Source organism: Giraffa tippelskirchi, chromosome 4, assembly GCF_054371585.1.
Source record: "Giraffa tippelskirchi isolate mGirTip1 chromosome 4, T2T-mGirTip1v1.2.pri, whole genome shotgun sequence".
NCBI lineage: Eukaryota > Metazoa > Chordata > Mammalia > Artiodactyla > Giraffidae > Giraffa > Giraffa tippelskirchi.
In genome coordinates, this window is record NC_137278.1 from 131,261,536 (window position 1) to 131,287,502 (window position 25,967).

The 25,967-nt window shown below is 39.4% G+C and overlaps 1 protein-coding gene across 14 annotated transcripts in view; it reads left to right on the forward strand.

Annotated features, from left to right (window-relative positions):
* LIMA1 (LIM domain and actin binding 1) overlaps nucleotides 1–25,967 on the forward strand; it is a 92,250-nt gene that overhangs the window by 51,556 nt on the left and 14,727 nt on the right. For all 14 annotated transcript variants that reach the window (XM_081592562.1, XM_081592550.1, XM_081592555.1 and 11 more), the window contains 4 exons: nucleotides 5,692–6,156; nucleotides 20,341–20,425; nucleotides 21,163–21,311; nucleotides 24,099–24,206. In XM_081592562.1, the coding sequence (XP_081448688.1) occupies nucleotides 6,007–6,156; nucleotides 20,341–20,425; nucleotides 21,163–21,311; nucleotides 24,099–24,206 (492 nt within the window). In that variant the 5' untranslated portion in view covers nucleotides 5,692–6,006. The remainder of the gene's footprint in view (nucleotides 1–5,691; nucleotides 6,157–20,340; nucleotides 20,426–21,162; nucleotides 21,312–24,098; nucleotides 24,207–25,967) is intronic.

The window sequence follows — 25,967 nt, forward strand, 5'->3', positions numbered from 1 at the left end:
ATCCTGATGTGTGCTAATTCAGAAGTGTTTTGGTAGTAGAATTAGAGGGAATGGAAAGTAGTCAGGTAGGAATAGCAACTACACGAGATTGTGCTTTCAAGACCCTTAACTGTGAAATGTGGGAGACAGCACTAGCTGGAAGAAAACAACATTGAAGATTGGTTACTTTTTTTTAACAAAAAATTTTTATTTTGAAATAATTTTGGATTTATAGTTAGAATTATTAACTTAGTACAGAGAGCTCCCATAAAGCTCAGCCTACCTTCCCCTAATGCTATAACTATGGTACATTTATGAAAACTAAGAAATAAACTGTTGTAACCCTATAAGTTAAACTAGACTTTATTCAGATCTTACCAGTTTTTCCATTAATAACAGATGGTTGCTTTTAAGATCTACCAGACTTGTAAGAGGTCTAATTTGTCTCCTGAAGAACAGGGTGGAATATATGTATAAATTTATAGCGGCGGCTGTCCAGGTGAAAGAATATTTATATTCTTGGAAAGCAAGGTAGAGACACATTCAGGAGCAAGTGGCCAAATCTGTTTCTTTAGCAAATGCTGGGATCAGGTTACATGATAGCTTGGATTTCCAGAAACTGAGCCCTTCTTTTCTCTTCCTCTTCCATTTGCATTTAGAACACATAAGCACAGATGATCAATACCACCATTGGTTATATTTTCAGTTTCCTTTCCAGCCTGGGATATGCCTCGTCTTGAAATCTGTACTGTTTGGACAGTCGTCTCCATAATGACTGGCTACCACTTTTCTGAATAGCTCTTAAGCCTAGGAATGTCTTCCCCTCCTTGGAAGCTCTGCATCCAGGTAGTCTGTATTTCCAGCCCACTGCTGTATCCCACCAGACATCGTCCTACTTTTAAGATGAAGATTCCCCTGCCAAGATTTCAAACATTAAAGCTCATTTGACCCCGCCTCTTCATTTTGCTGGTGGAGTAACAGACCCAAAGAGAGGAAGGGATTTATCCAAGGCCCCTTCCAAGTCGAATGTTCCTGCAGAAAGGACACTGTTGCATGTCCTGAGTGTGTCTGGTCCTGTTTTCGGCAGCTGGTGATGATCCAGAGGCAGCATCCACAGAGATTCTCAACCTTGCTGGGTAGGATGCTGGATGTCACTTTGAGAAAGGAGGCTGTGGTTGTCTTGCAACCAGTGGGGCCCTTGAATATTTGTACCCTCCTTGACTTCCCACTGCTTTATTCTAGGAAAATACTTGGTAAAATGTTAAAACCTCAATGCAAATGACATCAACTAAAATTTCACCTTATTTTGTACCCCTCCTCCACCATCTTACTCTGAAACAGTAGAGACTGTAGCGAGAGTAGAAAGAACAATAAGAGACTGTAACCCCAGTTCAGGATTTGAGAGATGACTGGATACTGTTTGTTGATCATGATTGTGAGGTGTGGCTGGAGGAGTGAGGAGGGCCACCCATTTAATAATAGTCACCACTGTTGGTCAAATACAACATATGTGCTTTTGTATAGTTGCATTTATTCTCCACAATAGCCCTCTATGGTAGTTTCCAGAAATTAAGAAACTTGCCCAGGGTTGTTTGGCTGGATGAAGCTGGATTATATAAGCATTATATGCTCATTATAGGAAATACAGATACCATACATAAAAGAGGTTAAGTGATGGGGATTTGCTGTATAGCATAGGAAATTATGGGGCTTCCCAGGTGGTGCTAGTGGTAAAGAACCCACCTGCCAATGCAGGAGACATAAGAGACCTGGGTTCGATCCCCTGGTTGGGAAGATCCCCTGGAGGAAGGCATGGCAACCCACTCCAGTTTTCTTGCCTGGAGAATCCCATGGACAGAGGAGCCTGGTGGCTACAGTCCATAGGATCACAAAGAGTCGGACACGACTGAAGCAACTTAGCACAGCATGGCACATGGGAAATTATATTCAATATCTTGTAATAACCTATAATGGAATATAATCTAAGAAAAAAGTCCCTGAATCACTTTGCTATATACCTGAAACTAACAACATTGTAAATCAACTATACTTCAGTTGAGAAAGAAAATAAAGAGAAGAAAATATATTCTCAGGCTCAGGCTCAGTTGCTCAGTCGTGTCCAGCTCTTTGCAACGCTATGGACTGTAGTTCGCCAGGCTCCTCTGTCCATTGGATTTCCTGGACAAGAATACTGGAGTGGGTTGCCTGGCCTGTAGCCCACTGTCCAATGATAACCCAGGCTGTTTCCATCCCATACTATTTTCATTGCGCTGCCCAGTCTGCTTTCAATTCTTGCTTTTGTCCTGTGCCTTTTTGCTTCTCTTTCTTTCCCAGAAAGCCTACAGCCACTGCTTCTGCCTCATCATTTCTTGCCCCAAGCTCTAAAGTCCTGGACAACTAACATGGCCTGGGTGGTGCTGCCAAGAGTGATGACAGGGTCTGGGGACTTCACTGCTATCAGACCTCACAGCCCTACCCTTCCCCTACTTGTTCCCATCCCAGCACTTTTGAACTTGTATCCTTAAGAACTCTTTTAATAAAAGAGCACGTTTACTCCTCCGTTAAAATGCCCCCCTAAGGGATGTCCTCTACCCAGGTCTTTGTTTGGGACATTGCTGATACTCCATCACACAAATCCCTTTCTTTCAGGTCATCACAAGTAAAGTGGGAATGACAACCTTCAAACCATTTACAAGTAACATCAAAATTATTTGATATTCCATTGAAGATTTTTTTGTGTAACATGAAGATGAGGCATAATTTTATTTTTGTATTTATTTTTATTATACAGTGAAAGCACATTTATTATAAAAAAAGAAGAAAATATAATCCAAATGCCCATAAATCCATGATCCCCAGAGGCAACCTGTTAACACCGTGATGTCTTTTCTTCCAGACTACTTTTATGTGTTTATATTTATAAACATATATGTGTATTATAGGACTTCCCCAGTAGCTTTGCAGTAAAGATTCCACCTGCAATACAGGAAAGGCAGGAGATGTGGGTTTGATACCTGGATTGGGAAGATCCCCTGGAGGAGAAAATGGCAACCCACTCCAGTATTCTTTGCTGGAAAATTCCATGGACAGAGGAGCCTGCTGGGCTGTTGTCCATGGGGTTGCAAAGAGTCTGTCAGATACAACTGAGTGACTGAGTACAGCACATGTGTATTATAACATGAAATCATGCTGTCATTTTTTTTTTCCTTTGTTTTTTTGCCCTCACCACATGGCTTGTAGAATCTTAATTCCCCTGTGCTTTGTTGTTCAGTCGTGTCTGATTCTTTGTGACCCCGTGGACTGTAGCCCACCAGGCTCCTCTGTCCTTGGGGATTCTCCAGGCAGGAATACTGGAGTGGGTTGTCATGCCCTCCTCCAGGGGAGCTTCCCAACCAGGGATCAAACCCAGGTCTTCTGCATTGCAGGGGGATTCTTTACCAGCTGAGCCACCAGGGAAGCCCAAGCATACTGGAGTGAGTAGCCTATCCCTTCTCCAGTGGATCTTCCCGACCCAGGAATCGAACTGGGGTCTTGTGCATTGCAGGAAGATTTTTTACCAGCTGATCTACCAGGGAAGTTCCCCTACCAGGGGTTGAACCCGGGCCCACGGCAGTGAAAGCCCCTAACCACTGTATCGTCAGGGAATTCCCCATGCTGTCTTATAATTAGCTATTTTCACTCAAAAGTTTCTTATGAGCATCTTTTCACACCAATAAATATACTTTAATCACAAGTCTCTGAGAAAAGTAGTGTCCAGTTACCAAGGCAAAACGTCACTTTGATTCTCAGGGCTTCTGTTTGAGCAGGGCAGGGCAGGTGAAGTTGGAGACCCAGATGACTCATCCATTGTGTCTCAGGAGGGAGCCCAGAGCCGAGAGTGCTCCTGGCAGTTAAGGCAGCACCAGCTTCCAGACCTGTTTTTATTTTTTAAGATTTATTTGTTTATTTTATTTTTTGTTTTTTGTGGTGAGTCTTTGTTGCTGCACATGGGCTTTCTCTATTTGCAGCAAGAGGGAGCAACTCTCTAGTGGTACACACAGTTCTCATTGTGGCAGCTTCTCTTGTTGTGGAGCACAGGTTCTAGGCACTCGGTCTTCAGTAGTTGTGGTGTGTAGGCTAGTAGGTGTGGTGCACAGGCTTAGTTGCTTCGAGGCATGTAGGATCCTCCAGGACCAGGGATTGAACCAGTGTCCCTTGCATTGCAAGGCAGATTCCTAACCACTGGACCACTAGGGAAGCCCCTGGACCTGTTTTTGTTTTGTTTTGTTCAACTTTTTATTTTGTAATGGGGTATAGCCGATTAACAAGGTTGTGATGGTTTCACGTGAACAGCAAAGGGACTCAGCCATGCATATGCATGGAGAAGAATGGCAAAAAGAATGGAACTCAACCTGTTTTTAATTCTCTCTTTTCCAACAAGAAAACTTTTCATGCTGCTTCTATTTCTGACCCATACATGCTTCCCCCAGTGAAGCATCTTGCCAGCTAAGATTTAAACACAAAAATCAAAGCAAAGTTGTTCTTCCCTAAGTTTCCTTTTTTCAAGTCTTGGTGCTACTTGACGTGGCTCTCATAGTGTATTCAGAAGAGTAATAAGGTGAGAGACTTAATTCCCAATATAGCTGCTAATCCTGTTTAATTCCCTAGAGTCTTTCAGTCCTAGGTGGTTTGTCCTTTCTTAGTTGAAAGACTGGTGAGTCACAGACTGCAGGAATGGAGGGCAAGAAGGTACTGGAGTTTGTGCTTTGTTGGAAAGGTGCTGCTACTTACTTTATTTAGGAGTGCTTTCAAAGTCTGGGACATTGAATTTTACTTCACCAAGCATGTCTCCGCTAATTATTATGGAGCAACATGGACAATTTCCAGATTGTTTTCAATCTGTCTTATATGTATCAATTAATTGCAGTTTGACCCAGGAGAACTGTCTTAGATGTGTGTCCTTCCATCAAGAGAGGGAGGTAGTAGTGGTGTTTCATATGAAGTCTGGCTATTTTGCAACCTAAAGGTCTTGAAAATAGTGAATTTTCTAACAGAATATATACATGACCAACATATAGAGAAGAACAGCGGGGGGGAAAAGGATTCAGTTATTATATAAAAATAAAATTTTTTCGTGTAAATTATGTTACATATGATATATCACTTATGCAAATACATGTAAAAGTCTGGTGGTTGCTTTAAATTTCCACAAATAGTTTCAATTCTTGATGCTACTATCTGCAATTATTGGTATTGTGTAGTGTAAGCTATACCACATCTTTGTCTCACTTAAAAGAAAAAAACCCAGCAGGATTCACCACATAATTTTGTGGCATGTAATGATGAAATTTTATTAGTACATATTTACAGGGTTTAAAGTAACTGGTAATTTGCTTTTTGTTTCTGTTTCCCCATTAATCTCTGGGTAAAAAATCCCTTGTCTCCAATGTAACTATCATTAGATCTGGGCTCTCCTTTCTTCTCATTTTGTCCTTATAAGGCTATCCTGTTTTATCACTTCCTGCTTTAGCTCCTGACTTTTTCTCTCTTCCCCTCTCCCTATCCTGGGGTGGATGCTTTCTCCATGTGGCAGGGCTGTAACTGTTCACAGCTGTCCGAGACGCCAGTGGAGCAGGAGCAGCTTCAAGTTTTAACTTTCATTTTACAAAGAACAACATGCTTGAAGGTTTCAGCAGGCAAGTTATAACTGGCATTCACTTTTTGTTCTTGTAGAACACTGAAAATCTCCCCCAGCACTTTAGAAGGGGGAACCTGACTGCGTTAAGGAAGAAGTGGGAGAACCCAGTGCTGGGAGCCGACTCTCTCCCAGACTCAGTGCGAAACAGCACCGCAGAAGTCAGGCACACAGGCAACCCTCCTCCCGCTGAAGTGGTGGGCAGTTCTGCCTCTGGGGTCCAGGCCGACCAAGAGGAGCGAGTCCAACCCAGACCTAAGATCAGATCGCCTCCTGAAGCTCCTGCTAAGTACCCGCACCCCCGCATTAAGGACAGCGAGCATCTTAAAGACCACTCAACAGAAAATAAAAAGATGGAAAATTGTCTGGGAGAATCCAGACATGAAGTAGCAAAACCCGAAATGAGTGAAAACGCAGAAACTGCAAACAAGATAGAGAAATACAATGTTCCGCTGAACAGGCTGAAGATGATGTTTGAGAAAGGTGAACCAACTCAAACCAAGGTAAGGATCCGGTGGGTTTAAAACTTGAAAAAAGGCCAATTCAAGTAACTAAACAAAGCTTTTTTTCTAGTCTAGACTGTTTGAGTGGTGGTGAGTACGTGGTCAGTATGTCTTTTGATTCAAGTTAGACGAGTAGTTAATAAAAAGTCTCAGATGAATTATTTACAGAAATGCCAAGATTTGTGGATCTGTGACCCAGATTCACATGAAATCAAGTGCATACTGGGATTCAGGTCGATACCTAGAAAGGAAGAGAGTTTGATGCTGTCTGGGTTATGTGTTTTCCTACGCTTGCCCTTTTAATTTGTCTTCCTGTGTCTTTTGTCATTTGTAGCTTTTGGGGGTGGAATTACTGCTGAATCTCTCTCTGCCTGGACACAGCTGCAGGCTGAGTGTAAAGGCCAGAGTTTAACGTTAAGACTGAAGCTTAGTTGTCTCCTTGCTAGCTGAATCCGTTCTCTTAACTTCCTCATCTGTGCCTTCCAACAAATGTTTTCTATCAGCTAAAATCCTATCCCAGGAAAAAAATCAATGAAAATAGCCAGACTAGCTGTAGCCTTCAGGAGTTTTGACTTGCAAATGCACAGGGTTGCATTTTCCTACAACTGCTAATGAAATTTGATCCTTAGTGTGGAGTGCAGACCAGGTCCCCAGAGGGAATTACTTAACTAGAAAATGAGTTACATATGCTGGTGACTTATAACACAATCCAGGGGCCGCAGATCTGGTCAGTTTTTCCAGTTTTCTCATACTTTCCTGAATATCTGACTTTGTACATGGAGTTCGTTTGTTACAACAGTTATTATAATGAAATAAACAGATCTGATGGGGAGCAAAGCCGTCAGTTACTCTAGATCACATCTAGATGGGAAAGTGGACTTTTTTTTTTCCAGCTAATATTTGGTCCAAAAGTCTACATTTGTGAAGTAATGGTAGAAAGTGTTTCTTCTGAGGCAAAAATTAGATAACTCATCCTAGAATTCCTCAGTTAGTTTGATGCGATTTAGCCATCCCTTCTTATATCTTGCAGTGCCTGTCGCTTTTCTACTTAGGAAAGTTCCTCAGTGTTCGTCGATCATCAGTTGAGGATGTAGAAAGAATTTTTAAAGGTTTGCAAAACTAGAACCCTTTTCAATGCATGAGTTTTAACTCTGTTTTAACACAAACCAGTTGGCAAGAGATGTAACCACAAAGCAGTTTTATGACTTTTCTTAAGTTCTCTTCCCTCTCAATTTTGAGTCCTCTTAGGCCTGCCAACTCCTCTTTTCCCCTTTATGGTCTTAATTTTTTAAAAAAAAATTTTTTTTAATTTAAATGGGAAGAAGAATTTTAAATGGAAGGAAAAAATGTCAGAAATCCTAAATAGAGAGGAAGGGGCTTTGTCATGTGTCAAAGCACCATTGTAAGTCCTCTCCTCTCAGACCCTGTTAGGGGCAGGACGGCTGATGTCATGGCAGCATGCACAATGTAGATTCAGTGCAGAAGGCTAGTACATGTCAAAACTGGCCTAAGGTTGGAAATGACTGGGACTGCAGCAAACAAAATGCTGATTATGTGTAAAGATCTGGTAAGAGACTTTTTTCTCATAAATGTCTGGTGAAAGATGGGTTAGAACAAGCCTATCTTTTTGTGGCTGGTCAGAGTGGAGAAAAAAATTCTCATATAAAGGAAGATCCTACTAGACCAGGCTGGCATTCAGCCTGATTGCTATTGGGTCTAGGGAGATGGAGGGGTTCTAAGACTGACCAGTCCTTTTGAGGGGGAGCTTTTTAAACTTCCTGATTAAATAGTCATTTGTCCTTTAATGGACTGCTTAGGGAATGTAAAACACAACTGCCATTGTTTTTGTTTTCTATTTTTTGGCCACACCGAGTGGGTTGTGGGATCTTAGTTCTCTGACTGGGATCGAACCTGTGCCCCCTGTGGTGGAAGTGCAATGTCTTAACCACTGGACCACCAGGGATGTCCCTACCCTTGGTTTTATAGCTACTTCTAAATAAGCATCATTACCCATGTTAGCAACAGCCTAGATTACTTAAAAATATTTGTCTGGTATTTCAATAAAACTGGTAAAAAAAAAAAAGTTTTGTCTGCTTTAGATTATGGAACGATTAATCAGTTTGAAACTAGGTTATGGCTATTGCTAACATAATTTCAGCTTTAGTATGGATAAGGCTTTAATCAGGAAGTCACATAATTGGATCTTTGGAAGAAAGCTCTGAGAAATATGGTAGAGACACTAAGCAATCTTTTCAGGAGCAAGAGTGAAGAAGTAAGAATGATTACCTCAGAGCTAAAAAATTAGTACTTCTCTGAGACAAGTGAATATATTAGGTACAAATCATGTGAATCTTTGTCTCCATAATTGAATTTAGAGAACTGGACTGAAGCTCAGCTAACTAGCTGAGCAGGGTCAGGGAGCACATAGATAATGGAAATGCATGATCCGAATCTCTTTATCTCCTAAATATTTTTTTTATCAGAGTTATTTACAGGAGGTCAAGTTAATTGCCTGAGTTCCTCATTTCTTAGTCTCTTTTGCTCCCTTTTATCTGAGATGGTTCTTGTCCACTTTTTTGCCTGATCTCTCCTCTGCAATCCTTTTTTATTTCTCTGTCCCTTGTGTAGTCTTCTCTCTTTCCAAGACTCCAAAAGATGGATTCCAAAACTAGATTCTCATTTTGAATTCTTAACCCAAGCTTTAGCTCCAATTGTGTGGTTGCCTGTCAGATTGCACACCTCTTTGTGAATAAAACTAAAGCACTCAATTTCAAGAAAACTAAAAAAGAATCCATTATCTTTCCAACCCAAACCTGCTCTAACCCCTGTTGTCCTCTCTTAGTGCATCACCATTCACCACATTTACTGTTCTATAAAGTTTGAGATCAGTTCTTGTTGCCTGCCTCTTCTCAGTCAGTCACTTACTAAGCCATCTAAATAAGTCTATACGTCTCTCAATATGGGCCATTCTCTCCAAGAGGTCCCACATCTAGTTCTATGGTTTAGCCTTATTATATCTTGCCTTGTGGTATTCCTGCAACCTTGCCTATTGGCCCCTCATTTTTTTCTTTCCGTTCATCCTCCACACTGTTGCTATTTTTCTAAGCATAGTTGTAAATTATGCTATTCCCTTGATCAGAAACTTTTGATGTCTCAAAATAAATCCATATTTATTATTTGGGTCTTCCACAGTCTGATCTAAACCCGCCTTTCCAATCTCCTAGCTAAGCTCAGATGGTAAAGAATCTGCCTACATCGCAGGAGACCCAGGTTCAATCCCTGGATCAGGAAGGTCTGCTGGAGAAGGGAATGGCAATCCACTTCAGTATTCTTGCCTAGAGAATTCCAGGGACAGAGGAGCCTGGCAGGCTACAGTCCATGGGGTCGCAAAGAGTCGGACATGACTGAGCAACTAACACACACATATACAGCTACTCTAATACTCAAACCTTGGATTACTCCTCATTTTAAATTAGTCATGTCTTTCCCCTAATTTCTACCTTTTGAAATCTTATTCATCAAGGTCTATTAATACTGTGAGACCTTACCTCAGTTTTTTCCCATATGAAATTATTTTCACCCTCCTGACCATCCTGTAGAATTTCCTTTTACTTCTCTTTGGCCACTTTTATCATGCTTCTTTAATAGTCTGTGTGAATTTGTATACTTCCCAGTCTATATAATGCTTTCAAAGTAATGTTGCCTTTATCTCTTAGTGGTCAACCCAATGCTTAACTCAGTGTTTATTTAATAAAAAGGAGAAAAGAAGCTTAGATCTCAACTTATAAATAAAGACAACTGATCACTTTTCCTCTACTTTTAGTGAATAGATGGGTTATTTAAGTCAGGTGGTTTAGTTGAAGATGATAGTTCTAATTCCTACTGCAAATAAGTAGTGGATGGATTAGTGTAACCTATCAGTGTGAGGAAAGAGAAGCCCTCCCTAGAGGCATACACTAAGTGTGGCTTAGCATCCCTAACTGCATGTATATGTTGATCTGGGTTTTAGGTAGCCTTTTACGAAAAAGCTGATCAAGCAGTTATTAAGTTATCATCCTGTTGACATTTGAATTCATAATCTTCAAAGGTCATGATGCAGTTATTCAAATGACCAAACAATGTAAGGAGCATGTGACAGGCTCCTTAAGTCTCACTTATTTCTATTTGGTTCCTAACTTATTTGTTTCACACAAATCCTTGGATAGGAGAATAAAGACCAAATATTTGGAAGATATATTTCTACCTTCATAACCTAATTAAAATACTATCTTTTGCTGGGGTCAAGATTAAACCAATTAGTTGTCTTGCAAGAAAATAAGGCTTGAATATGGATATCTCTTGATTCTTCTACACAAGTTCTGACTACTGCTTCTTCCTTGCAGTGTTTCCCTCTTCTAGGAGAGCAGTTAGGTAAAGAAAAGAAGAGAAAAAAAGAGAATGCCTCCTCACCAAAAATCTCTCTTTTTTAGAACATATAAACACACTCACGCATTCACTCTTTGGGAGCTAACCAAGGATAGGAGGTAGTAATGAGAAAATAATGGTGGGGAAGTCCCTGGTGGTCCAGTGGTTAAGATTCCATGCTTCCACTGCAGGGGGCCGGGGTTCCATCCCTGGCTGGAGAGCCCACATGCTGCATAGCGACCCCCCCAAAAAAGAGAGAAAGTGATGATAAGTAAAATGAAAATCAAAAATTGGGGGCAAAAATTGTTCTCTTTATCCTTTTCTCCCTGTTATTCATGGTATACTTTAATGCTTTCAGTTTATTAATTATATTGTTTTATACTACAAAGGCAAAACAGCTACAATAGAAATATCTCAGTTAAAATGGAAGTTTCCCATGTCCCATCAACCTTGTCACTGCTCTGCTGTTTCTCTCCTTAGACTCCTAAACTCTCCAACTTCCCTTATAATTTCTGCCCTTCTAATCACCAGGATTATTCTGTGTATGGCTGGCATCAAAATGCCAGCAAAAGTTGCACTTGTTAATGTAAGATTAAAACCATCTTTCCTCAAATAGTCCCACATTTTTGTGGTTTCTCTTCTTCTAAGTTCCTGGAAGTGACACTTGTGTTTTGTTTAGTTTTATGTAACACTACATAGCAGTGTTTATGTGTTGATGTAGTGGAGTATGTAGTGGAGTGAACCCTTTAGAAAAGAAGACGTTCAAACTCAAGTCTGATCTGTGTTCATCAACTATTTATCCAGAGCCAACTGATCTGTAAACTACATCAGAGGAACAATTTATATTTGCTTTCTCAAAGAATGGGTAGTTGTCCATAGGGAATCTGTGCATTGTTATAAAAAGTATCCATAATGTTTTATTTTCTCCTCTCTGGGCTAATAATTGCATGTGTTCTCTTATCTACTTAATGTTATCTTAATAAGGTTTTTCTTCTTCTTTGTTTAGTGGCTTAAGTAAATTATTTGGAATTATATTCCCAGAGGAACACAATTCTGAGGATATTCATAATTGGTATTAATTGAGTATCGTTAAGACAGAGAGGCCTGGCGTGCTGCAGTTCATGGGGTCACAAAGAGTCGGACACGACTGAGCGACTGAATTGAGCTGAAGTCATAATTTTAAGATGGGTTTAGGGAGGAAAGGGATTTGAATAGCTAAGTCGATATCACTGTGGGGTCTAATATAGTGACCCTGCTGCTGCTGCTGCTGCTAAGTCACTTCGGTCATGTCTGACTCTGTGAGACCCCATAGACGGCAGCCCACCAGGCTCCCCCATCCCTGGGATTCTCCAGGCAAGAACACTGGAGTGGGTTGCCATTGCCTTCTCCGATAGTGACCCTAGAGTAGGGGAATATATCTTTTGCTTATCAGCAGTACATTGCTAATGTTTTGAATGTAGATAACTGGTTTTGTTAAATAAATACAAGAATTATCTTTGTTTTTCTATAATATTGTCTTTCATATATCCTATTAAAACTGATTTTTTTTTGCTGATTTGTTATATTCTCCTACAGTTTATAGCCGTGTAGTTTTGAGATGTGATTTTGCTCTCAGTGTTATTTTTCTCCGCTCTATATTGTTTCTTTAATATGACTTTTTTTTAAAAAATTGAAATATAATATACAAGTACAACATAAGCTATAGGTGTACAATATAGTGACTCACAATTTTTAAAAGTTATACTCCATTTATGCATGCTAAGTCGCTTCAGTCATTTCTGACTCTTTGCGACCCAATGGACTGTAGCCTGCCAGGCTCCTCTGTCCATGGGTTTCTCCAGGCAAGAATACTGGAGTGGGTTGCCATGCCCTTGTGCATCTTCCCCACCCAGGGATCAAACCTGTGTCTCTTACATCTCCTACACTGGCAAGTGGGTTCTTTACCACTAGTGCCACCTGGGAAGCCAATACTCCATTTTTAGTTATTATAAAATATTGGCTATATTCCCCGTGTGGTACAATATATCCTTGTATATTATTTTATATCTAATAGTTTGTACCTCTTACTCCCCTAGCTCTGTATTACTCCTTCCCCCTTTCCTCTCCCCACTAGTAACTACTAGTTTGCTCTCTATATCTGTGTCTGCTTCTTTTTTTTTGTTATATGCACTAGTTTGTTGTATTTTTTAGACTCTACATATAAGTAATATCATGCAACATTTATCTTTCTCCATCCCATTTATTTCACTTAGCATAATACCCTTCAAGTCCATCCATGTTTCTACAAATCGCAAAATTTTGTTCTTTTTGTGGCTGAGTAGTATTCCATTGTGAATATATACCATATCTTTTTTATCCCTTCATCCATTCAATTTAAGTTCTTAGTGTTATTTTGATTGACCTCTCTATTGGGCTTTCCCAAGTGGCACTAATGGTAAAGAAACTGCCTGCCAATTCAGGAGGCATAAGAGATGCAGGTTTGATCACTGGGTCTGGAAGATCTTTGGAGGTGGGTCTGCCAACCCACTCCAGTATCCTTGCCTGGAGAATCCCGGGGACAGAGGAACCTGGCAGGCTACAGTCCATAGGGTCGCACAGATTCAGACAGGACTGAAGCAGCTTAGCATGCATAGCAGTATATTTCTTTCTTTCTTTTTTTTTTTTAAGAAGTATAAAGACCTCCTACTAAGCATAGATTAAATTTTATTTATCCTTAATTAGTACCTCTAAGTAAATCTTTGGTCTTTTGTTGTAAGATAGTAACAGATTCAGGTGTAGGGATGCCAGTCAGGAAATCCTGATCTGTTTGTTATCCTAAGTGGCTGTCCTTGATGTGTCAGTTAGAGACCAGTCATCTCTTTTCTGCTTACTTTCATGCCAGTTAACTACTTACTGGTTTCTAACCAGTTCCATTGAAATAAAACTTGTTGAAAAGTAGTATCAGAGGACTGGAACGTTCTCTAAGCAATATCGGCTACATTAGAGTTTGGAGGGGCCAGAAAGACACCATTTGCCCCCCAAAATCACCTTTTCTTTATACTATTGGACTCACTTTTGGATAAAACAACACAGGTGTGTATCCAGATGAATTTATTAATCATTTCCTCTAGCCTTCTAATTCATTGATGAGTTACAATGAGTGAGAAATCCCTATTAAGACCGTTGACATAAATCCTAGAACTATTGATATAAATGATTGCAAAAGGTTATTTAATTCAGCTCATTGTTCTCAGGCAGTTAGGGTATTAAAATCCCTGTTTTACAGATGGAAACAGCTTACATGAGAGAAATCAACTGATTCTTTTTTTTTAATGACCCAATATCATGTAGCTACTTAACATCAGAACAAGAACTGAAATAGTGTAGTACCAGTTCTGCCATAAACACTGTCTTCATGGATGTTATAGTAGCTATTCATTGGATAAAAACATCTGGCCTTACCTATTTTTGAAATCCAAGGAAACCAGGAAAAAATTAAAACATATTAACAGCTGTCTTCTCAAAGACTTGAACTCATATCTGTCTTCTTTTTACATTTAAAAAATTTTATTTATGTATTTATTCTTTTTGGCTGCCCTGGGTCTCCTTTGCTGCGCAGGGACTTTCTCCAGTTGCAGTGAGCAGGGTCTATGTGCTGTGCGGGCTTCTCATTGCAGTGGCTCCTCTTGTTACAGAGCATGGCTCTAGGCACACCAGCTCAGTAGTTGTGGCACATGGGCTTTCTTGCTCCACTGCATGTGGAATCTTCCTGGACCAGGAATGGAACTTGTGTCCCCTGCACGGGCAGGTGAATTCTTAACCACTGGACCACCAGGGAAGTCCCTCTTTTTACATTTTATAGTCTTTTTACTGAATAAAAAACATCAGGGCAATGAAGAGAAGTACATTGGAATGTAAGAGATTTGTACTAAAACTCTTGACTTAGAAGCTTGTGGGTTTGGTAGGTTTGTTTTTCTTATATAAATTAGTCATCTGAACAATCATACACAGGGTAAACCAGAAAAAGTCAAATATCTTGGAAAAAAGAGTAACCTTTACCAATTGTGCACACAGTTGTGCACAGTGATATCTTTATCATTGCATAACTAGATTTTACATAGTTTTAGGTACCGTGTGCTCTGTTTTGTGTTCTTTATCTTTGGTCTGGTTTTTTTTATATACACTTTTCTTTGTACCTTCCTAGTTCATGTAGTTATCCTTTTACAGCAATAGGTTATTTCATTGTGCTTTTTAATCATTCCCCAGTAATTAGATTCTTTTCCAGCCTAATTAAAAAGCTCTAAACATCTTGGCAGGAACATTTTATTTTTAGTTGGTAGGGGAGCTCTATTACTGAATGGTGTTATCATGGTCAAAAGACATAATTCATTGAACATTATTCTTGCATATTTTTAGCTTATTATCAAAGATTATATTATTTAACAGTGCTAGCACAATCTAAGGACATATTCAATTCCTCACCAGTTCCTCATCAGCATTTGGTTTTATCATTCTTATCTATTTATATTAATTTAATAAATGAGAAACACATAATTTTTGTAGAACACTTAGAAATACAAAATATGGGAGTTCCCTGGTGGTCTAGTGGTTAGGATTTGAGGCTTTCACTGCCATGGCCCACGTTCACTCTAGTTGGAAACTAGAACCCACAAGCTACGTGGCATGGCAAAAAGAAAAAAAAAAAAAATATATATATATATATATATATATAGAGAGAGAGAGAGAAATCCCTCTGGAGACAAGTGCTCCTTCTATGTGTAGCTTTTACTTAAATGAGCTATTTTTTTTCTACTAGAGCTCTTCAAGGAAATGTTTATCTCTCAGTATTTTGAGAAATTAAGGCCAGGTTTTATCTACACCCTATAATCTTCATGCATAGTTCCCATTTTTCCCTAAAAGGCATCCATCTTCCCGCGTTGACTTTGGAAGGATGAGAGAGTCTGAAGGAAGGTCAGAGTTGAAAGGTTGAAGGAAGTAGCTCTCAATAAAGTGTTGAGAATCAACTTTTAAAGACAATTTTTCCTGAAAATAAGGGTACCCAGGACAGGAAATCCTGCTTTTTACTTGACATTTGGGACCTAACTTACTTTATTTCTAAAGAAAACTCCAGAGAAAACAAATTCTACAGACTGCTGGCTAAAAGCCCCAGACTCTTATTTTCTTATTGGTAAATGTGGATGCATTTGGTTTATAGATTCAAAGAAAATATTTAAGGGGTGGTCACACTAAGGAAAGTTACTGCAGTCACCTGACAGGAAGGAGGACTTGTAGGGTGGGGTGAGGCCAAGACTGAGGAAATTCCAGAAAGCCATAAAGTGTTTTACTTTTTCTCTCTTCTCTTAACAGAGTATGATAATTAAGGCTCCCTCAGGCATGTGAATAAAAGAGAGTGAAATGTGATAAAAATGTGTTACAGAGTATTTCACTATCAGAATTCCCGTGTGTGTGTGTGTGTGTGTGTTCCTCTACTTGCCTTGAGAAATATTGGAGGAAACTCCTCCTTCTTCCTGAACTTCAGATTACCACTTGTAAAATGAAGACCATAAATTAACAGTAATTGCATTTGAGATCTTGGGGTTTGGGTTTTTATTTTTAAGCATAGTTGATTTGCAATACTGTGTTCATTTCAGATATAGAGATCTTGTCATTCTTTATATTTGAATGGTTTGGATGAGGAAAGATATTGAAAGAAATGCTTAGTGCTTCACCCAGGAGCTCATTAAAAGCCATCTCATCGGACTTCCCTGGCAGTCCACGGGTTACGACTCCATGCTTCCAATGCAGGGGGTGCAGGTTTGATCCCTGGTCCCATGCTGCATGGCCAAAAAATTTTTAAAAAAATTTTTAAAAGCCATCTTATCTCCAAGCTGTATTCCTCCTCAGAATCGGTGTCAGTATAACTTTGATTTCCAGAGACGTTTTTTGATTTTTCTCTAAGAGCAAATGACTTTGCGTATTCACTTTTCTAGTAGTTGAAAGAAAATAATTCAGAGTATTGATATCCTCATGAACCAGGTGGCTTTTGAGAGTGAGGGGGGAGAAAGGCTCTTATTTTATTTAACCCAAAGATTTAAATAAAAAGGTAGCAAAGATGGGAGATTTTATGCATCTAAAACCAGAGAACCTAGCCCAGCATGTATGCTGGTTTTAAATGGTCTTGCTCTCAATAACACTAGTGTCAGAACTTCCCACATGGCTACAAGCACAGACAGAAGACTGAACTCCTAGCAGGCTGTAACATGTAACACATACTCTTGGAATTAGGCTTGAACTTTACCTTTGACAGAATGTAAATATTTGAAATATCACTCCAGTGTTAAGAACATAAAACCTGTTCCTTTTTTTTTTTTTTCGAAGTATATTTCCAAGCTCTCTCCCTTTTTGAGCCCTGAAAATTTTAGTTTTTATAATAATCATCTTACAGTGCAGCAGCATTTGGAATAAATCTTTGGAATTTCCTTTACTCTAACTCTCTGCAAATGAAAAATGTTTTAAAAACAAAAAGATGTGGATGAAGGGTATTCTGCCAAACTTATCTTTTCACTCTGGCTGATGACCTTCATTTCCAAATGGTGGGCTGCTCCCAGAACAAGAATGTTTGCTTCATAGGAGTCATGTGGACGTGACTGATGGTACTGCTGACCTGAGTATGATGTGGCAAGGTTAGAGTTGCTATTGCTTTTTTTAAAAAAATAGATTCAACAAATAATGTACATAGCAAAGCTGACTGGAGATGAAGTACATTAAATGTATATTAAATTTGCAAGAAACAATATTCTTTTTCTAAAATAATGAATTAATTTTATTTTTGGCTGCACTGGGTCTTTGTTGCTGCCCATGGCTTTCTTTAGTTCCAGCAAGCGGAGCTACTCTTCCATGCCACGTGCTGGCTTCTCTTGTTGCAGAGCACAGGTCCTAGGCATGTGAGCTCAGTTGTTGTGGTTCACGAGGCTTAGTTTTTTTTGTTTTTTTTTTTTACGGTCATAATAAAATTTTATTGAGAACCAGTACATTAAATCCTCTATAGAACATAGAAATACATACAATTCCAGCCCTTTCCAATAAATGGCAATGTAACATTGGCATAGGATTCCTGAATATCCCAAACGCTTTGTTTTGTACCTGTAGGAGAGAAACAGTTCTTCTACTGCTTAACAACACAGAAGTGGGGTGCTCTGACCTATTTAGGGTGGGCAGCACTGGGGACAGAATTCGGCATGAATAAAGAAGGACTACAAATGAGTTCAAGTAGCTGAAGGAGCAGATGAATAAATGTTCACTCTTGTCATTTTGTATTTCAAACTCAGTCAAGAGAAGGCAAGGCATTATAAAATCAGACACAAATTAACTCGAGGACATGAGCAAAGCATATCTCTCAATTAAGTTATGCTGCTGCTGCTGCTAAGTCGCTTCAGTCGTGTCCGACTCTGTGCGACCCCAGAGACGGCCGCCCACCAGGCTCCCCCGTCCCTGGGATTCTCCAGGCAAGAGTACAGGAGTGGGTTGCCATTTCCTTCTCCAATGCATGAAAGTGAAAAGTGAAAGTGAAATCGCTCAGTCGTGTCCGACTCCCAGCGACCCCATGGACTGCAGCCTACCAGGCTCCTCCATCCATGGGATTTTCCAGGCAAGAGGACTGGAGTGGGTTGCCATTGCCTTCTCCAGAGGCTTAGTTTTTTCATGGCATGTGGGATCTTCCCAGACCAGGGATCGAACCCATGTCCCCTGCATTGGTAGGCGGATTCTTAACCACTGGACCATTATGGAGGTCCCAAGAAGAGATAGTCTTATTGGTAGGACATAAGCAAACTAAATTCTTGGCTCTGATTTCTGACATGGCATATTTCCTATCTCCAAGGGGGAGCTGCTGCTGCTGCTAAGTCATTTCAGTCGTGTCTGATTCTGTGCGACCCCATAGACGGCAGCCCACCAGGCTCTGTCGTCCCTGGGATTCTCCAGGCAAGAACACTGGAGTGGGTTGCCATTTCCTTCTCCAATGCAGGAAAGTGAAAAGTGAAAGTGAAGTCGCTCAGTCATGTCCGACTCTTAGTGACCCCATGGACTGTAGCCTACCAGGCTCCTCCGTCAATGGGATTTTCCAGGCAAGAGTACTGGAGTGGGTTGCCATTGCCTTCTCCACCAAGAGGGAGCAGGGGGACTTAAAAAAGGGATAGTTCACTGTCTTAAACTTTATTGTTGTGTGATTAGTCCACTGAACTTAAAGGTTTACTAATTATTTACTAATGTTGAATTCAAAAGGATGCTAAATGTTTTACTCTTGTCTCCTGTCAAATTGGATTTCAGATATCTTTCCCACATCAAGTTATCTGGAAATAAATTGAGATTTCAATGATAGGAATCTGCTTGAAGGTTCTCATTGCAAGCTGAATAAACATAACATACTCTCTGTGTATTATGTCTAGGAACATCCTTTGACACTCAGGCTTTCTCTTGAGTTACTTTTCCAGTCTTAAAAGTATAATTTGAAATTTTCATTATAGACCTACCCTAAGGATGAGAGATATAAATGTAGTAATTTATGGGAATCATAGGAATACTTTGTTTTTAAAAAGATCTGTATCTTTCACTTTTCTATTTAAAAAATAAAGCTTGTCTGTGCCCTCAGTAAGCTTCCAGTCCAGTATAGGAATGTGCAACAATTTGATAAGCATTGTAATAGAAGTGTGACCACGTCCTTGGGAACAGAGGAAGGGCTACTTATATTTATGGAGGAGAGGTACCAGATCAGAGGGAATTTGCTCAGCTTAGGGGTCCCCAACCTCTGGGCCATGGACCTATCAGATCAGTGGCAACAGTAGATTAGAAATAAAGTACACAATAAATATAATGTGCTTGAATCATCCTGAAACTATTCCCCCCAACCCCTGGTCCATGGAAAAATTGTCTTCCATGAAATCAGTCCCTGGTGCCAAAAAGGTTGGGGACCATTGGCTTAGCTTACACCGAGTCTTGAAGGAACAGACACTGCTGGACAACAGAAGGATAAGCATAATCCAGGTGGAGGGAATTCATTTACAATATCAGGGACCTCCCAACAATTTGCTTTTCCTGGAGAGTAAAGAGTGAGGAAGAGAATACCCAGGGGGTAAGAAGGGACCAGATCTAGAACTGATCTTCTCTGACATACTAAGCACTTTAGATTTAATTCACGGAGTGATTAGGAATCCTTAAAGAATTTTGAACAAGAGAATAACATAGATTTATGTTTGGGAATAATTATTTTGTTTTACTTGGGATAATGGCAGCATCATAGAGACTTCATTGGAAGGCAGAGGAACCAGTTAGAAAGGTCATGCAGTAGTCCAGGAAAAAGATGATGAAGACATGAACCAGGCAGCAAGAACAGGGATAAACTGGGATGCAGAAAGCCAACCACAGATACTGCCTTCAGGATTTGACAGTTGGGAAGACATGTCATTTTCATCTGAGACATGAGGATTCCATTCCAATGACTGTTAAATTCCGAGGCTTTCTGGTTAAGGTGGTTAGGCAGAAAGCTTTTGCAGAATGCATTACCTATATAGAGTTACTTATTTTCCCCTGGGTACCTGTGAATATGTAGTGCTTGATATTTATAATACTAAAAACACATTCTGTGGTATATAAAAACTAATATAAAATCCAATCTCTTCAGTATTTTACTGCTAAAGGAGATTTGCAGGCCTCCGTTTTGAGCATTGCATCAAGATTTCCCATCCTCAAAAACAAAATTCCCATCCTTGCTGCAAAACTTATTGCTGGTTTTTGTTTTTCAAACAGATTCCTCGGGGCCAAAGCCGAAGTGCAGGTGGAAGGAAGATCTCTGAAAATAGCTATTCTCTGGATGACTTGGAAATAGGCCCAGGTAAGCAGAGAGTTCCACCTGTGGAAAGTTTTCTAGGAAGTACTCATTAGTCGCAATACCCTTTGACCTCAAAGCTGATGCTTTTAAAGGAAGAGTGGTACAAATTAAAAGAAAGGCTGTTATATACAAGTCATTCCCAAATCTAATTGCTCTCTCCAAATAGCTTCTCTGTGTTTTTAATTCATCTTTGTCAGTGGTAACCTGTGTTAACCAGAAGGTCATTTTTCAGGATTGTAAGGGAAGCACCATTACCAACAGTTTTGGCTCCATGGCTGTCTAGGACTTGAGGGCTTCCATGGATGGACATTATCCCCTGTCAAGATTGGTTATCCTATATTGCTGATGCTAACATAACACCTTGAGAGAGGAATTATTATGTTTTGAAGGCGGCATATACAGGCACTTCACAAAAGAAAAAATCAATTAATATAGGAAAACCATCAGGCTCCTAGGAATCAAAGAAATACAAATTAAAATGGCATTGTGATCTAATTTTTTCACATGTTAAATAAAGCTAAAATTTAAAAATATGTAACGCTCAATGATGGTAAGCAGTCTCCTCTTAATGTTGGCAAAGTGAGTGAGTGTTGCCTTGTAAATAACAGTTATAATCCTGATTTCCTTCTTTGTATTCTTAATAGAATAGGTTGATTCTACAATAGCCTAAAATTTAGACTCTTGAAATCGTTCAAATCGCATTTATCTTCTAATAAAGTGTATTGTTTGCATGCTTGCAGGTCAGCTGTCATCTTCAGCACTCAACTCGGAGAAAAGCGAGAGTAGGCGAAATCTAGAATTCCCACGCCTATCAGAAACCTCCATAAAGGATCGAATGGCCAAGTACCAGGCAGCTGTGTCCAAGCAAAGCAGTTCTGCCAGCTATACAGTATGTATTCGGCATCATTCATTCATTCACTCATCTAGCAAATGGTCACTGAGCATGGGAACTAGAAACGTCTCCCAGACCCTGACCTGTGAGCCCTGGCTCCTTCCTGGGGTCCAGCCATTCTCTCTTCACATAAATCCAACCCTAGCTTTATTTGTAATCCTTACCATGTTCTAATTCTGATTTTCTTTTCTTAGGCCTTATTCCCACCCACCTTTTCTTTGGTGATGTTACCATCAGTAATACTATTGAGAATTTTCCTATCTATTCTACTTAATCTTGTTGTTAAAGAAGTAGTGTTTGGGGAATTCCCTAGCAGTTCAGTGGTTATACTCAGTGCTTTCACTGCCAAGGACTCAGGTTCAATCCCTGGCCCAGGAACTAAGATCTCACAAGCTGCATGGTGGCCAAAAAAAAAAAGTATTTTATTGGTTTTGATATAAACACTTATTTTTGTTTTTGAGAGAAGAAAGGGAGAATACTGGAGAGAAATATTGAATATATTCAACATTAATGTGGGATGGGACATTTTTCTGCAATTTTTGTTCATATATAATTCACCTGACATAAAATCACCATTTTAAAATATGCAACTCAGTGACTTTTAATATATTCACAAGGTTGTGCAATCATCACCACTGTCTAACTCTAAAACTTCTCCATCACCACCAAAAGAAACCCGTCCCTGTTCAGTGACTCCCAATTCTACACTTTCCTTATCCCCTAGCAACCCCTAATCCACTGTCTGTTTTTATGGATTTTCCTGTTCTAGACATTTCACGTAAATGAAATCATACAACATATGATCTACTTAATATTTAGTTCTTAGGATGTAATACTTTTCTAAAGAAATAGAATAGTGGATAGGAAAAAGAGGGAGAAATGACAGGAGGGTGATGTACTCTGTAAGCACAAAAATGTGGTATTCTAATACAATGGAGGATCTTTCCATGTTACACTTTCTTAGGTTTAACTGGCAGGAGGACACAACAGAACTGCTTATTTGAAGTTACCTTTTAAATGCCATTTATTCATAAGTACACACGCACATATACACAAGTACAAATACATTTGTATCTTTCAAACATTTGTTCCTTCTAATATTTCAAATGACAAATTATTAATCTCTTGATTATTATTTTCTAATAAAATTGGAAGAATGGTATTAGCTTTTATTTGTTCCCAAACAGACTGAACCAGTGTCTGTTAGAAATCACAATGTGTATTCTTGGAATTGACCCTTCTTTCCCCCACAGGATGAAGTATGCCTTTTCCAATAGTATTTATTGGTAGATCAAGTCTCTGAGCAGTGAATAATCTCATCTTGATTGTTCACTATAGTTTTAAGAAGAGATAATATGTGTAAATAAGTAGTGAAGTAGAACATCACAGGCTTGTTATTCATTGGGAGTGTGAAAAAATAAGCAAATTTAGACTTCTCTTAAAATGCAGGCCAGGAAATACAGTAAACATGATCTGTGGAGCTTAATTCCCTCTTGTTACAGGATTTTGCTGCTTCTCAGTGCCCTCCTGCTATAAACATTCCGACCAGGTGACTCTCTAAGTGGAAAAACCTGTTTGGTAACCGTTTTTTTAACTCCTAATGAGAGTTTCTACATTGCGGTTCTCCTGCTCTGTAAATTTTAAGAGTTGAAAAGCCTTAAGGAATTCTTGTAAAAAGCACATTTTATCTCATCCCAAAAGAATTTCTCAGGCCGCTACAAGGAGGAGCATGGTTGTAGCAAGGCGCACACTCTTGATGCTGGGGGGCTGGGCTTTGAGGCGAGATCAGGAATAAGTTTCCGGCTGTTGTACGGTTGGTTCTGCAGTGTTGGCTGCCAGAGCTGTGGGCCTTAATCTGGAATTCCACACCTGAGACAGTCAGTCCCACTGACACTCTGTTATTGGCCCTGTGGCCATAAATGGCTTGTTTTCTCCCTATACCTGGAGAATCACAAAGAACAAGAAAGGTATTAGATTACTAGTAGGCTAAAGATAGGAAATGGCCATATTCATCTACCTCTGTATTGATTTTGGATCTAGTAATAAAGTTGATTTTAATATTTTGCCCCAAGTGTTCTTTGCAAGGAAAACAAATATGATTGTGCTCACTCCTTCTAACTCACATCTGCTTTTTTATGTTGAAGCTCTATTATAAGAACTAGAATAAGGTATGTCTTTAGTATACTGTATGAATTTTATGCAAAAAAAACCCCACCAAAATATGTTTTTGAAAGTCTCACAACAAAAGGCTATTTTACGGTATCATTAAGTATAATTTCAATTCTTATATATATGCATCATCCCTGTCTTTCTTTCCAGGCCGGGCATTTATATATATGGTCAGTATCTTTTCTTAATTATTGGCACTTGGCACCTCCTTTCCCCTGCTCCAGAATGGTCTTTTCTGATAAAACTCACCAGCTTTGCATTCCCACAAGCTGTGCTGCTAGAAGAGTGAATCACGAGAATATTGTATGCTGGGGCGGCAGGGTGGGAAGGGGGAGGGTTGGTGTGTGTGTCTGTGTTGATGTGTCTATGTTCTAATGAGCATCAAGTTTTGGACTAGTTGTATAAATATTTAACTCTGAGGTGTGTGTGTCCACAAAGCTGCTTCTGTCATTTCACAAGTCAATGGGTTTTGCTTCTGAGAGTTAGGGGGTTGATTTGACTTGAAGCCTTGGAAAAGAATTTCTTTTTTAGCATTCCAAGTTTATTTAATAGATGGCTATGAAGAGAATTGTGAGACTTTTTTTTTTTAATTCACAGACTATTTTTATTTTGTAGAATGAGTTGAGAGCCAGTGGTGGTGAAATCAAAACTCATAAATTGGAGCAAAAGGAAAATGTGCCCCCAAGTCCTGAGGTCTGCATCTCCCATCCGGATGGAGAAAAGGTGGGTTGAAAAGCCTGATGTCCATTTGCCAGGGAAGCATGTGTTCTAAATTAGTTGCTTAAAATTAGAAACAACTCTAGGCTGTAGAGTGTCTGGGAATTTGCTAACAGCTGCCAGGACAGATTGTCTTTTTTGCAGGTCACATAATTTTGGTTGGGGAACTGTGCAACTTATAGCTGACCAAATAATGAATCTTCATTGGAAAATTCTTTTGCTCAGAAAATGCTTAAGTGATTTTTAAAAAACCTGTTTTGAATAGAGATATCTTCAAAATTATTTGTATATTATTAATTTAACACATTTTATGTAAGAAAATGTCATTCTTTCTCTTCAGAGTATTTTGAGAGCTAGGCTCTACGCTAAGCACAGGCAATGCTGAACCTAACAACTTGTTGTTCTTCAGTCACTAAGTCGTGTCTGACTATTTGTGACCCCATGAACTGTAGCATGCTCGTCTTCCCTGCCTTCACCATCTCCCGGAGTTTGCTCAAACTCATGTCCATTGAGTTGGTGATGCCATCCAACCATCTCATCCTCTGTCACCCCCTTCTCCTCTTGCCCTCAGTCTTTCCCAGCATCAGGGTCTTTTCCAATGAGTCAGTTCTTCACATCAGGTGACCAAAGTATTGGAGCTTCACTTCAGCATCAGTCCTTCCAATGAATATTCAGGACTGATTTCCTTTAGGATTGACTGGTTTGATCTCCTTGCCATCCAAGTGACTCTTAAGAGTCTTCTCCAGCACCACAGTTCAAAAGCATCAGTTCTTTGGCATTCTGTCTTTTTATGGACTCAAAGAATAGAACAGGAAAAAATTTAGGAGTTTTTATTTTATAAAATTGAATCACTTTATTTTATAAAACCATATCTCAAATATATTTTGAAATAATAAGACAAAATACTTATTTTGTAATCATAAAATAATTAAATTACAAATGTCCTTACAACAGTGGGCTGAGGCACTATTTCCATGTCTCATGTAATGTTTCTAGTGAGTTCTCTCATCAGTCTGCCTGGTTTTCCCACTTTTTAAATGTGAGATTATGTCTTACAAAAAGTTTTCTTATATATTCTAAAAAAAGACATTTAAGAAATGAAATCCTGCATTGAAATCCTCCCATCTGTTCTTGGAGCATAACTTGAAAAATAATCATCTGGATAATCGTACTTGAGTTGTCCCTATTTCTAATTTCATGTTTCTTTCTTAATTGTCTTCTTGATTTGCAGCTGGAACTCTGAGCTGAACTGGAGGATCAGAACATTTTAATTACAGTCTAAAAAGGCATCAGTGCAACTGAATCATGAGTTGGGGAGTAGGTGGGGAATAGAAGAAATAAAGATAGCACATAGTCTTCAAGCATATACCGTAGGTTCATGAACCCTTGGATGCCTTAAAATTTGTAAAATTTTTCAGAGCCTCAGCTATCCTTTTGGCTGTTTGCCTAGCTTTTGTTAACCAATACCTAAGAGCTGTTTGAACTTTGGTTTGTTACAAAAGGACATTAATGCCAGGGTTAAGTTGCCTGAAATAGAGTATTTTGTCAAGGTGTCGGTCTTCCCTTTCCCTTTCTCCTTTTGTGAATGAATTTGTGCTTTTCTTTAATGAAATGTTTGAGCAAAATCTCACATGCTGTCCCCTGGCTGTTCCTGTAGTGAAGTCATCTAGTTGGGTATGTGCAGTGATGTTATGATTGTCATTAAGCTTACCCTGCAGATTCAAGGTGTCCAAATTGGAGGTGAAAAAAGGACATCCTGGGATGGAT